Genomic DNA, 13,234 nt, shown 5'->3' on the forward strand with positions numbered 1-13,234 from the left:
AAATTGCAATTGATCATGACGAAAAAAGGTATTGTTTAATTTCGTTGAGATTCAAATTTTTATCCTCTTCTAAAGTCCACTATTCAAGGAATACTTGAATTGTACGTGTGAGTGTATGTGTGAGCCCAAAAGCTTGAGTGAATTGAAATTTTGTTTATTTTCACATTTTTAGTCCATACGAACAATCTGATTAAAATTTATATAATCTCCATCCATATCAACAAGCAGTATTAGAACAAATCCAAACTCTTGCTTTTTGTCCTCCAATAGTCTTAAAACAACATCCAACCATGCCACTACCCTGTGCTACGATACATAAACCATACTAACTGATGAGGACTGAAACAGCTGCCCTTCTTGTCTGCAATCAGTACCAAAACTCACCCTCGGCGAACCATTTATGCATCGAGCAATTAGTTAATAAAATTGTAAAGAAACCAACAAAACATTTTCTGGAAGGAAAAAAATAATCAAAGGGCCCTAATTAAACCCTCTCAGATTGATTTTCTTTCGGTTTCACTGCTTGGGTCTTGGGGTTGTGTGTTTGTGGAAAGGTAAGAAAGAGCTGATACGACATCGGCTATCGGAGGCCTCATGCTGGGCTTCTCCTGCACACACATTGCAGCAATGGCAATTGTCTGGTATAAGTCCCGGATCGGACACCGACCCTTAAGCATTGGATCAACCATCTGAGGGAATTTCTTCCTGTCCTTGAACAACGGTCGCGCCTGCAACCAAACAAAGCGTGATTAATGAGATCGATGCATCAATGAGTTTTAGGAAACGTTTCATTTCCTAACAAGCATGAAGAAACTCTTCCTTTGTAGTAATGATCAAACCATATCACAAATAATAACAGCATACTTAGAATGAAATAGAAACGAGCTGACTACCAAAATATTTAACAAGACAAGCAATGCAATACTCACCCATGAAACTAGATTGTGCTCGCCTGCACTTCTTGAATTGTCGATAGCTCTTCTTCCGGAGATAAGTTCTAAAAGAACTACTCCAAAGCTGTAAACATCTGATTTTAGTGTTAGCTGTCCAGTCTTGGCATATTCTGGTGCGCAGTACCCATATGTGCCCATCACTCTGGTGGAGACATGAGTATCATCACAGAAAGGACCAAGCTTTGCCAAGCCAAAATCTGATAGCTTAGGATTATATTCCTCATCGAGCAAAATGTTTGAGCATTTTAAATCGCTATAAATTACAGGAGGATTCGTCGTATCATGCAAATACTCTAATCCTTTTGCCGCACCAGCAACTATTTTCATTCTGATATTCCAATCAAGCTGCATTTTTTCTGAAGAAAACCCTGATGTATTGGTATGAAATGACTTTCTTCAATCTAAATGTATGCATAAACTTATCGAAAATGCAACGAATGAACTTTGCATAGTCGCATACCATGCAGATGGTCTTCCAAGGATCCTAACGGCATATATTCATAAACCAAAAGCCTTTGATCTCCATCAGCACAATACCCAATCAGATTGACCAGGTTAGGGTGGTGAAGTAGACCCAAAATCATTACTTCAACAAGAAATTCCCTGTTTCCTTGTACGCCATTGAGATCGAGCTTCTTTATAGCTACAACCTATCAGAGGAAAAGCAGATCTCTGGTTACCAACTTAATTAAAAAAACGAGAGTTACAAGGAAAATGAAGAGATCAAGGTCACTAATACAGTAAAGTTCTGAGAAGAAAACAGAAGGGAAACAAGAACAGTATTCTTAAAAAAGAATTAGTAGCAGTCAAAACTATGGTTAGTACCATATGGCATATGTTAACTTTTGTGTTTTTAATAGTTGCAAATTTATACTAATTATTTGAAGATAGGATACAAGCATTGGTTTAAGAGTCGACAAGATGATGCTGATGAACAGACAAGAAACTAATAACAAGATACCAACCTCCTGAATTCCTTCCAACCAGCCTTTATATACTCGACCGAATCCTCCTTCTCCCAAGAGGCAATGATCTCTGAAATTGTCGGTTGCTGTAGCCAGCTCATTAAACGTGAATGTGCGGGCATCAACTTGTGCATTAACAAAGCTTGAACTACTTGTGTCTCTTATTGAACTTCTTCTCTTTGATCCCCGTAAGGATTTTGATCCTGCTTTATCTGTCATCAAACGAAAGAGAGAAATGTGTATAATTCCTATTGCAAAAGAAACGAGAGGCCGATGAGATGAGTTATCACATTTTACAGGACCATAGACAGAATGTATGGTGCATGACTTCATGTAAAGAATATAAAATATATATTCCAATCAAATTTAACAATGCAAATTTGTACATTCTCTATTTGACAGGCAATCAGTAACTAATCAAATAACCAAAGCTGCAAGAAACTTGTTTCCCAAAGGTCAATCCTACCTTTCATGTAAACAACAAAAGGGCGACATTGCAGGTAAATATCATCAAACATGAAACATTTTGAAGAACAAAGATCATACAAGCAACGCGACATCAAAACGCACAAAAATTAGGGAAATCAAACTTTCATCAGAAAACTAGATGCAAAATCCCCAATCTTTTCAAGGGAGACGACGAAATCAAAGTACCACATTTTGTCCGGAATAAGAAACCTAATCCGATGAAATCTTAGAAAAATAAGGTGATTTTGAGCTAGGGATTTCTCACGATACCCAACGAAGGAGGCATTAGAGCAATGTCGTCCGCCGTCAGCACTCTGCTGCAGGGAATGCAACCACCCATGGCGGTGGCCAGAGAAGGACTCCTCGGAACCCTGCCCCTGCTCTTTCCGGCTCTTCCGGCGATGGAGCAAGGGAGAGAAGGGAAGCGGTGGAGGAAGAGAAATAGGAGAAGCCAATGCGGAAGGGATCTCGATAACAAACACTTGTACCGTCGGCTTTTCAATAAATTATTAATATTTTAATATATTTATTTTAAAATTAATAATTAATTATTAAATATTTAAAATATAGCAAATGCAACAGCTTCTTCTAAGGAGCGCGGCTTCAATTTAAAGAAATTTATTTTACTCCCATAATTTATTATTATTATTACTATTTAAAAATAGCCTCTTAGATTTTAAATTCACAAATAATTCTTTTTTTAAAAAATAAAATTCATATTAAATTAGTTAATTTACTAAATTAGGCAAAGGCCCTTTTAATGAAACCAAGTCCAAAAAATAGAAGCCCTAGAAGCCGGTAAACACTGAACAGGCCATCTTGTCTTCTTCCACGGCACCGCCGCACTGCGCGTCGCTCGATGTCGGAGAGGAAGCGGCGCCGCCCTGAGGCGGCCGCACCCGTCGCCTCTATCTCGGCCGGCTCTACCTTGAAGAAACCCCGGAGGCAGGACTCCCACGCGCAAGGGTTGCGGAAGCAGCTCAAGTCCGACGCCGAAATCCTCGCCTCCATTCGCGAGATGTACGAAGCTTCCCAATCCGAAGCCTCCTCGTCCAAGGCCCTCTCCCTTTCCGATCTTAACCTCTCTTCCGCCTGCCGCGAGGTCTCCGATCGCGACGCTGCCTCCGTGCAGGTCGCCATCGAGCGCACCATCCTCGCGGTGGCCCGATCCATCCTTGCTGGGAGTGGATTCTCCTTCGACGTGCCCTCCCGCGCCGCCTCCAACCAGCTTTACGTCCCCGAGCTCGACCGCATCGTGCTCCGCGACAAATCGTCCTCCCGCCCATTCGCTAGTCTCTCCACCGTCCGCAAGGTCACCATTACAGCCCGCGTGCTTTCCCTCGTCTACGCCGTCCTCCGCCAAGACATCCACGTCACTAAGCGTGACCTCTTCTACACCGACGTCAAGCTCTTCCAGGACCAGTCCCAGTCCGATGCCGTCCTTGATGACGTCTCTTGCATGCTCGGATGCACCCGATCCTCCCTCCATGTCGTTGCCTCCGAGAAGGGTGTCGTCGTTGGTCGCCTCGTCTTCACTGACGACGGTGACCGAATTGACTGCACTAAGATGGGCATCGGCGGCAAGGCCATTCCCCCAAACATTGACCGGGTCGGCAACCTCGAAAGCGACGCCCTGTTCGTTCTTCTCGTAGAGAAAGACGCCGCATTTATGAGGCTCGCGGAGGACCGTTTCTACAACAGGTTCCCCTGCATTATAGTCACCGCCAAGGGCCAACCGGATGTTGCTACCAGGCTCTTCCTCAAGCGGATGAAGACTGAACTGAAGCTCCCGGTTCTGGCACTCGTCGACAGTGATCCCTACGGCCTCAAGATCCTCTCAGTGTACATGTGTGGGTCAAAGAATATGTCTTACGACAGCTCGAACTTGACGACTCCTGATATCAAATGGCTGGGGGTTCGGCCCAGCGATCTGGATAAATACAAGGTGCCGGAGCAATGTCGGCTCGCCATGACAGATCAAGACGTGAAGGCTGGGAAAGACTTGTTGGAGGAGGATTTCATTAAGAGGAATGAAGGGTGGGTCAAGGAGCTCGAGATGATGGTCAAGACAAGGCAAAAGGCTGAGATACAAGCACTGAGTTCATTTGGATTCCAGTATCTCACTGAGGTCTATTTACCTCTGAAATTGCAGCAGAGGGATTGGCTGTGAAGTCGTTCTGGTAAAGACTTTATCTTTCAGTGCATGGTTCTATATAGCTTCTTCATTTGCAATGCTGCTTTTGCCTTTTTTTGTTGACAATCAGATTGCTTTTCAATGACACTTTAGAGTTGTTAATGCTGCAACTGATTTAGTAGTTTCAGTTGCAGTAAGTGATTCTAGCCTTAAGCCTTAGTTATTATCAATACCTCTAGGAGTAATACGAGCAGTGGTTATAGTTTTAGTCTCATTGCCCTTTCGCCGTCTTGCTTCCATGTTTTTGAAACAAACAATGCCTAGGTTCGTCCTGATTTTTGAATCTGATCTAGCTGCACCATTCTACTTCCTATTTTTATTGACATGATCTTCTATTCTCTTCCTTTAGGTTTCTTTACTTTTACTTGAACTTTGTATTGCAAACTCTATTAAGTATCTGGACAGATGAGCCTCTCTGTATTTTTACTTAAATAAACGACATGTTGAAGCATTTACTTATTTTTTGTTCTTTTCGTTTAAAATTGGTGAAATGAGATCAGAATGTCACCCCTCAATTGGAATCAGTAGGCATTAGAGATGATAAGAAATTTCTTAAAAGCAGTTATTCTAAATTGTCCACTAGTTGTAAGCTGAATGATAACGCCTCAATCTAAACAACATCGTATAATAACCCGTCGATTTTAGGATGTTAATTCTCTTATCAATGATTGCAATAACTTAGATCATAAGGAAATAGTCAGCTGGGATATTGTCTCAAACAAATAAATCAGTGTTTAATATCTTGCCCAATATATGGTTTCAATTCTCTGATTCATGAATGCAATGTAATTCATAGATGTGGGTTGTCTCCAAACTGTTATTAAATTACAATAACTTCTCCAGCCTTTTGGTAATCTCTTTCTTGTTCTATGGGTCACAGGCTGAGACATCTGGAAGATCAATCCTCTTAGCCTAAGCCGAATTGCCCTCGCAACCTATGTGATTGTATGGGGTGATGTTCTTACTACAATTGATGGAAGTGGTTGTAATGAGATTGAATTCCATTGTAAACCAAAAACATTGTGTCGTAACTAACATTATTATGGTTTAAGCATTTTCTTGGATTACCATAACAATAGTTTCTCCTGAATTGCTGAATGATTGATTGCCTTTATTTGTTTTTCCTTGTTAATCAAATGATATCTACCGTTGCAAGAGCTGACTGTATTGGTTAAATTTGATCCTATAAAGAAATCCTCTATGGAATTTTCTTTGTAGAAATCTCTTTCATCCATTCTATTCTTTTGTCCTCTATAGAATTTTGACAGGATCAAATGACGATAGAGGTTCTTTCATAGAGATTATGAGGGACCTTCCATAAACTTTTTTATCGTCAACCTTACCACCAAGGAACCCAATCTTCCATTCAATAAAAATAGCCAAACCTCAAGGTTTCTTTACTCTCTCAAACAACAAACAGATACACTGACTCTTCCACTCCCTATAACCATCTCTTCTGCTGCTGCTCTATCCTTCATCATGCAATAACACTACCGATACAAAACTCAGCTCCCGGAGAAGAAGAGACAGAGGCCGCTGCTGCAGCCACCGCCCACAAGGATCTTCCGGGGACTCCTGGAGGCCATTGTTTCTGTAGCTTCCTTCAATGGGAAGAGACACAAAAAAGAATGGAGATAAAGTAACAATGGGAACGGGGTGCTTCCAACAAGACCACTCTGGCAATGAGCAGCAGTGGTTACACTTCTATCTACGGCAAATGGGTAATCACCGCTGCTCATCGCCGGAGTGATCTTGTCGCCGAATGGGTGTGAGCTTGACGTCAAGCATTGGACTTGATCTTCTCACCCGACATCGAGCACAAGCTCAACGCCCAGCACAAATGCCATTTGAACAATTGGAGTGTGCCGCAGATAGGAGCATAAAATTTGTAAAGGATGAGATTTACATGTAACTACAATATATCAACACGTGAAATGATATGAGTCAACATATAGGTTAAATTAGGAGTGAAATCTAGGCCGAATCCGACAGCCTACAAGCCGTCGACCTTATCGATCGGCAGATACTGAAGCTGCCAGGATGCAAAAATTCATTGGCCACAATTGGGATCGCCTCACACATCAGGAATAATATGATCAACTGAGAACAAATTGTAGTTTAGATCAATAATATGACTGCGGTGAAATTTATAGATAGAACAATACTCTTACAAAGAATTTAGATTGTATAATTGTGTGTATAACAAGGTGATCAAGGCCCCGAATGCTTACCAACTTGATGTAAACAACGCACCTAACAAACAAATTCTCTTCCTTTGAGCACACTATTTGGCTTACCAATGGTACAAAGAGACTTCAATTCATTCCTTGTGATCCAATATGTTATGGAGCCACAAGTACTGGTGACGACTAGGCTAATAGCTGCAAGAATTAATTTCCCTTGTTACGCTTCTTCGATTCACTGTAGAGAATTACACCAATAATGGTCAGTGTGTAACCAGCCATTCCTGTAACGGAGACTGGGTTCCTGAAAATTAAGATCGAGATGACCACAGCCACAGCTCCTTTTGCATTTCCGAGAACCTTTATGGAAAGAAAAAAAAACAAGATTAGTATGCAACTCAGCTACCTGTTAAAATCATAGGTGATCAAAACTCAACCTATGCTCAATTTTCAGCTTAATTAGATTAATGCAGTTATTTAATATATTTTGTGTTGGTTGTAATAATGTAGTAATCAAGCAAACACAATAGTCACTCTGATTGCCTCGCAATGCTATGGGTTTTGTGGCTTTCAGGCTTGATGAAGAATATTAAGGAATAATGTACCACATCAAATCTTCTTGTCTCCTCTCTCAGCTGTGTTTCAAGAGATTTTAGATGATTAATCAATTCATTGGTTTGCAGGTTTGGCTCATTGTCTCCAAATGCTCGAATTACTACTAACAAAATGATCAATTTGGATTTCGAACAACTTAGCCATTGTGATTATCTTGCTTCAATTGGAAACCCAATACAAAATTGTGAGACTAACTCCTTTTGACTGATCCAATTGGTAGGTGTATTGAGTTAATTTACTTTGATTACTTGTATTGGCATTATTCTAACATAATTTTGTATACAATAACAGAAAAAACTTCCTAATTAAGAAGTACTAGAGATATGACAGAAAAGATTGATAAAAGTTGTCAGTTTCAATATTTTTGGTAGTTTATATATATGCTCATGTTTCTCCCAACTGTTCTGAGTTTGTTTCATGGATCCTTTCTCTAACTTATGCATGATAATGTCAATAGTGACATTCAAATAAAGCAAATTATAATTACATTAACAAAAATAATTTTCTTTGACTTCCCTCCATTCTTAAACCCTTACACATTCAACTCTAATCAATCTAATTCTTCTAAACTATAAAATCTATCGAGTCCCAGAAATGAAATTTCTGAAAATGAGTTCATAATTTAATATTCATGAACAAAACATATGAAATACAGTACCACAAAGATACTTGAACAAAGTGTACCTGAAGGGTCAAAGGGCTCGTATGTTTGGTGACCAGGAAATTGGTCAAGTTCACAAAGTAGGCCAAAGAAGAGTTGAACAGGAGATACCATATAATCTTGAAATCTTGTCTAGCAAGTGCTATTGTGGTACCAACCACATTTTCCTCCATTATAATTGTCGCAGGAAGTAAAAAAACTACTGCAATTGGAGCCATATATAGAAGGAGATTCATAGAGTTCAACTTTTCCCTGGACAAGAAAAGCAGTTAAAAAAATCTCTTCTTTTTATTAAACAGTCTGAATTTTCAAGGGCATTGATAGCTCACCCTTCAGAGGACATCAAAATTCCCTGCAACACTGACTTAAGTGCCCTAGCAGCAGTAGCACCAATACACATAATGAAACCAAACAAATGAAAGCTTGGCTCCCCCTGCAAGGTTAAACCATCATAGTGTCAGCATTGATATCTAGTCGAATGTTTAAGAAACTTTTGCGCTACAACACAGCACTATTAGAACATAGAATGAAGTCAAGGCATAACAAAGCAACTTTGACAATCAACACACCAAATGTAGGCAACCAAATAATACATGGTCATGCAACTACAAATAGAAGGGCAGAACAAACTATTCTATCAATCTACAAGCCTACTAGTCAACCATATGAGAAATAGTCAGATGACATAATTGTAACAACATAGGAAGCCAAGTCAAGGAACCTAAAAGACGAGAATATGAACTAAGAGGCAAAGAAACGATAAACCATGAACCATAAGATCGTCTAGTGCCTATCGGCCATTGGAAATTGAAACTAAATCACTCTGACAAAGGAGGTGACTTACGAATCAAAATCTAAATCTAAATCACAACGTTGACTCATGCCTGATTTGCGCATAATTGATATGCAATTATTTGTAAGATCTTAAGCATCTGCAAGCAAACAAGTTATCTAAAATAGATATAAGATATGAATCAAACATTCCTGAGAACTGTGGGTATCTCTCTGATGAATTACATATATCAATGGGTATATGCAAAGCACTCACCCCGCTAGCTATAATGACACCGGTAACGACGGGAACGAGGGTAATGTAGGTGACCCACGACTCCCGCCGGAGAGTCATAAGGTACGCGAAGACGGCGGTGAAGAAGGGCGTGGTAGCGCCGACCGCCTGGTTGAACGACACGGGGAGGTACCGGAGCGACACGTTCCCGCTAACCACCGAACCGCAGAAGACGAGGCTGAGGGCAGCGATCTTCATGAACTGGACGCGCGACCGTATGACCTGCATCGGCACGATCTTGAGCCAGGCGATGGCAACGTAGCTAAAGAGGGAGCAGGCCGTCATGTGACACATGGTGAGGAAGATCGGGTACTTAAACCCGTAGTTGCTGAGCAGGTACTTGTTGAGGAGGAGCACCCCGATGTTGGCGGAGTACCACGCGGCGACAAGCCCGATGGTGAATAACTGCCCATTCGACTGCGCCGGCGACATCGCCGCCGCCGCCTTCCCGCTCATCGCCTCCGGATCCTCTTCGCCGCCTCCGGATCTACGAGGGGATGCGCGGATCGAGGGAGGGAACAGGCTCCGAAGTTCTTGGATCGGAGCGCTCGTCGCCCGATTTCGGCTAACGAGATCGCTCCTCGGAGCGAGAAAATCCGGCGATTCGATCGGATCTGGGACGGGAGAAGAAGATGAAAACGGATGTTAGAGAAGAGGAGGGGATGGCTTGAAGCTTGCAGCTCGCTATTTTATTAGAACGGGAGAAGAGTCAAAAGTCATAGGACGCCTTCGCACCAATTTTACATTTTAAACCTTTAACCTGATGAAATAACGGAGTTTAAATTTATAATCTGTAATTTAAATAACAATTAGGACCATTTATGATTTGGAAAATGTAAAATTAATTTTTATGAGGACTAAAATATAATTAACAAATTAGGAGGCGAATTAGGAAGGCGTCTGTTGACTTTTTGAACACCGACGTTTCACTGGCTTCCTACCTAACGCGCCGGAGTGATTTTATAATGGTAGAAACCTCTAATTATCCATTCCATAATTTTTTAAAAAATATATTAAAATAAAATGTAATTTATTATAATAAATACTCTTTTATATTTTTATTTAAAATAAATTTAATCAAAATTACCCTAAAATATCAAAACTATTTAAATTAATATAATTTTGATAACTGACTATTAAAATAATATATTTCAAAATTACTCAAATATAATATTAAAATCAAGTAATTTTAGTTAAAATATAAAAAAATAGTTTAAATATCAAATTATAAGTGTGATATTATTTTAATAATTTTTAAAAGAGGGATATTATTTTAACTATATGGATAAATACTTTTTAATTTTCTGCCTTATATAATCTATAATTTCTATAAAAAATTAATCATGTTGATTAATCCCATCTTGATGCATTTATATCATAACACCAAATCTAACTTAATTGATTAATAATGTTGACATAATTATTATTAACATCAACAAAAACCAATGGAATTAATCATAATGAATTTATAAATAAGCTTATGATTTGGAAGGAGAAAAGACAATAGGTTAAAGGTGGAGGGGAGTACATCCGTTCATTATTTATGCATCCACATTAACGTGGCAAAAAGCAAAGAGAAAAAAATTTATTAATATATTAATTTGAGAGAATTAGGTGAAGAATAAGGTAAAAATTTAAAAAGCCATCTTTATTATCATTTTTATTATTTTTAAAAAAAATTAAAATAGCATCCAGTACATTAATACTGATACTTCACTTTAATACGTTATTGCAATTATAACAATTATTACAAGTAGTATCAATCAAAATAAAAATATGTTTAGATATTCGTATTATTACAATAATTATTATCATCTTTGGGTGCCCTAATTGCTCTGAAATAAATAGTTGTTGATGAGTATGTGGAGAATCTCTTCAATAGTTGTTTTTTAACGACCTCATTAGTGGATAGCTAGTGAGTATGTGGTGTTAGTACTTGGAGTTTTGATGTGTAGTCCAATAAATTTGAAATTAGGTCTGATTAAATTGATATGTGTGTCTAAATGTATAGGGACTTAAGAGATCATAAGTAAAATGATGAACCTTAGCAGAAGACCTAAACAAGCGAGAAGGATGACATGGAAAAAGAGCTGATGGAGGCTTGGTGCATTTGAGATATGAGGAGTTGTAGAATAGTACTCTGGCTGGGTGAGAAAGACGTACGGGAGCGAGTCGAAAGAACTCAGTGCATTCGAGAAACAAGAAGGTCGAAGGAAAACTGTGCAAGGCCACCAAGGTAGAACGGAGAACAGAGAAGGAAAATGATCAACACGAGGTTGATCATCTAAGTGCCCGGATCCATTTCGGGTGCCCCGAAGTCCAAGCGCTCGGATATCCATTCCAGCACGAGCCGTTACCAAAGCAGATGAGGATGGAGTTCACGTTAGCAGAGTCCAAGCGACTAGAGAGATTCTAGGCACCCGAATCGCAAGGAGTCATCCTGACCTGTTAGGCGACCGTTGTCAAAGTGGATTGGGTACGACGAATCCCCTCAATATTTGTCCCCTAACTGCCCCTTGAAAGGAGAGTTGGCTGACACACATTACCTACGTGTATATTCTCGGAGGTGCGACTTAACGATTGTCGCACCTCTGTTCCCTAATCACCTCTCTAAGGACAACCACATGGAGATTCCTTTTCGCTAACTATATAACAGTCGAGGAAGGTAAATTAAAGGTATGATTTTCTTTTCGCGCACAGAGACAACTCTTCTCTATTATGCACTCACCCTTTCTCTCTTGCGCATCTCTACAAATTCCTTTCTTCAACCTGGTTGAGCATCAGAGTGGTCATGCTGGTAACGCCAACCAACCTTGACATACATATCTTCGTAGACCATCTGAGTTTGGCGAACTAATAGGAGATGTTCAAAAGAGGAGGAGCTTGAGCAAACGAAAAGGGCATCATCAATTAACCCCACCAATTTGAATTAAATAAATACATGTCTATTTCAGAATAAATATGGGCAAAAATAAAAAGGGTGCCCTTTATTTTTGGAACCATCAAAATAATACCTCACTTTGATTTTTTATTAAAAAGACACCTCACTGCAGGTATAATTATCCAACTATTATTCACTATATTATTCTCATTATTATCTCTCCCCCTATATTCCCATATAAATCTTGAATCGGAGGCGCATTGTAGCAGCTACGAAACCGTAGCTGCTACACAGTTATAACAACTATAATTTCGTAATTGCTACACAGTTATAATAGCTATGAAACAGCAATTGCTATAACCGTGAATATCAAATAAGTTTTGAGAGATTATAATTTTTATCGTAGGTTGAACCACAAGACACACAATGTATTAAATCAAAACTCGTTCAGAGTTCTACATTTGTTATCGGTGTAACCTATAACGGTCCAATCTTAAGCTCAAAAAACATTATTTAAAGACTTTTTGGAGGTTCTAAAGAATTATAATTCTCTTTATTTAAGATTATTTTTTATATTGTAGCAAATCATAACTACTATAACTATTGTAGTTTTAGCAGCTATGAAACCGTAAGTGCTACACAACTGCAACAGTTATAGTTTATAGTCATAGCAGTTATAGTTTCATAATTGTTACAACACACTTCATAATTTCATAATTTAGATGGAAAATATACGCATGATAATAATGAGAAAATATTGATAGATTATTATATCATTTTATATTGAAATAAGATTTTTTTAAAAAAATTAAAATAAGATACTCCTTTGATAATTAAAAAATATATTTTTTTTGATTTTTGTCCGATAAATATTTACGTATGGGGTCAACTGGCCGCCTAACATCGAGTTTGTTAGCCATCGCAGTTTACATGTTGCAGTCACTTGCGCAACAAATTTGGCCGCCACCACGAAGACGAGTGGAGTGTCTGAATTGACAACTACAACTCTACTCCCCAGCTTTCAACGCGATCGCGAATTATTTCCAGCGTTTTTATATATAAAAAACGTACTCTTTGTTTGTCTGTATTCATCAAACTTCCCAGCAAGTTCGGCCCATTTGACTCTACTCTTCTTGTTCCTCGTCTGTTTCCTGGATTTGCTCAGTGTCTATCCCGAATGAACTAACTGATCCCTGTTCATATTCACATTCATCATGAAAACTCAAAGGGATTTGTAATATGTTACGA

At 39.1% G+C, this 13,234-nt stretch overlaps 2 protein-coding genes and 1 pseudogene across 2 annotated transcripts; 1 reads left to right on the forward strand and 2 right to left on the reverse strand.

The window, feature by feature from the left end:
* Nucleotides 1–296: 296 nt before the first annotated feature.
* LOC141834598 (putative serine/threonine-protein kinase PBL7) lies at nt 297–2,811 on the reverse strand (annotated as a pseudogene).
* Nucleotides 2,812–3,191: 380 nt separating this feature from the next.
* LOC141834597 (DNA topoisomerase 6 subunit A3) lies at nt 3,192–5,630 on the forward strand. The gene is made up of 2 exons (XM_074721915.1): nt 3,192–4,566; nt 5,461–5,630. The coding sequence occupies exon 1, from the start codon at nt 3,246–3,248 to the stop codon at nt 4,554–4,556; it is 1,311 nt and encodes a 436-aa protein (XP_074578016.1). The 5' UTR covers nt 3,192–3,245; the 3' UTR covers nt 4,557–4,566; nt 5,461–5,630.
* A 1,082-nt stretch (nt 5,631–6,712) lies between these two features.
* LOC141834599 (putative sugar phosphate/phosphate translocator At3g11320) lies at nt 6,713–9,755 on the reverse strand. The gene is made up of 4 exons (XM_074721917.1): nt 9,088–9,755; nt 8,369–8,472; nt 8,063–8,291; nt 6,713–7,123 (listed from the first exon to the last, which is right to left on the reverse strand). The coding sequence occupies exons 1-4, from the start codon at nt 9,559–9,561 to the stop codon at nt 6,971–6,973; spliced, it is 960 nt and encodes a 319-aa protein (XP_074578018.1). The 5' UTR covers nt 9,562–9,755; the 3' UTR covers nt 6,713–6,970.
* Between the last annotated feature and the right edge of the window lie 3,479 nt (nt 9,756–13,234).

The sequence above is a fragment of the Curcuma longa genome, chromosome 9 (assembly GCF_044706935.1).
Source record: "Curcuma longa cultivar G26 ecotype Majalengka, Jawa Barat chromosome 9, ITB_CL_G26_1.1, whole genome shotgun sequence".
Lineage (NCBI taxonomy): Eukaryota > Viridiplantae > Streptophyta > Magnoliopsida > Zingiberales > Zingiberaceae > Curcuma > Curcuma longa.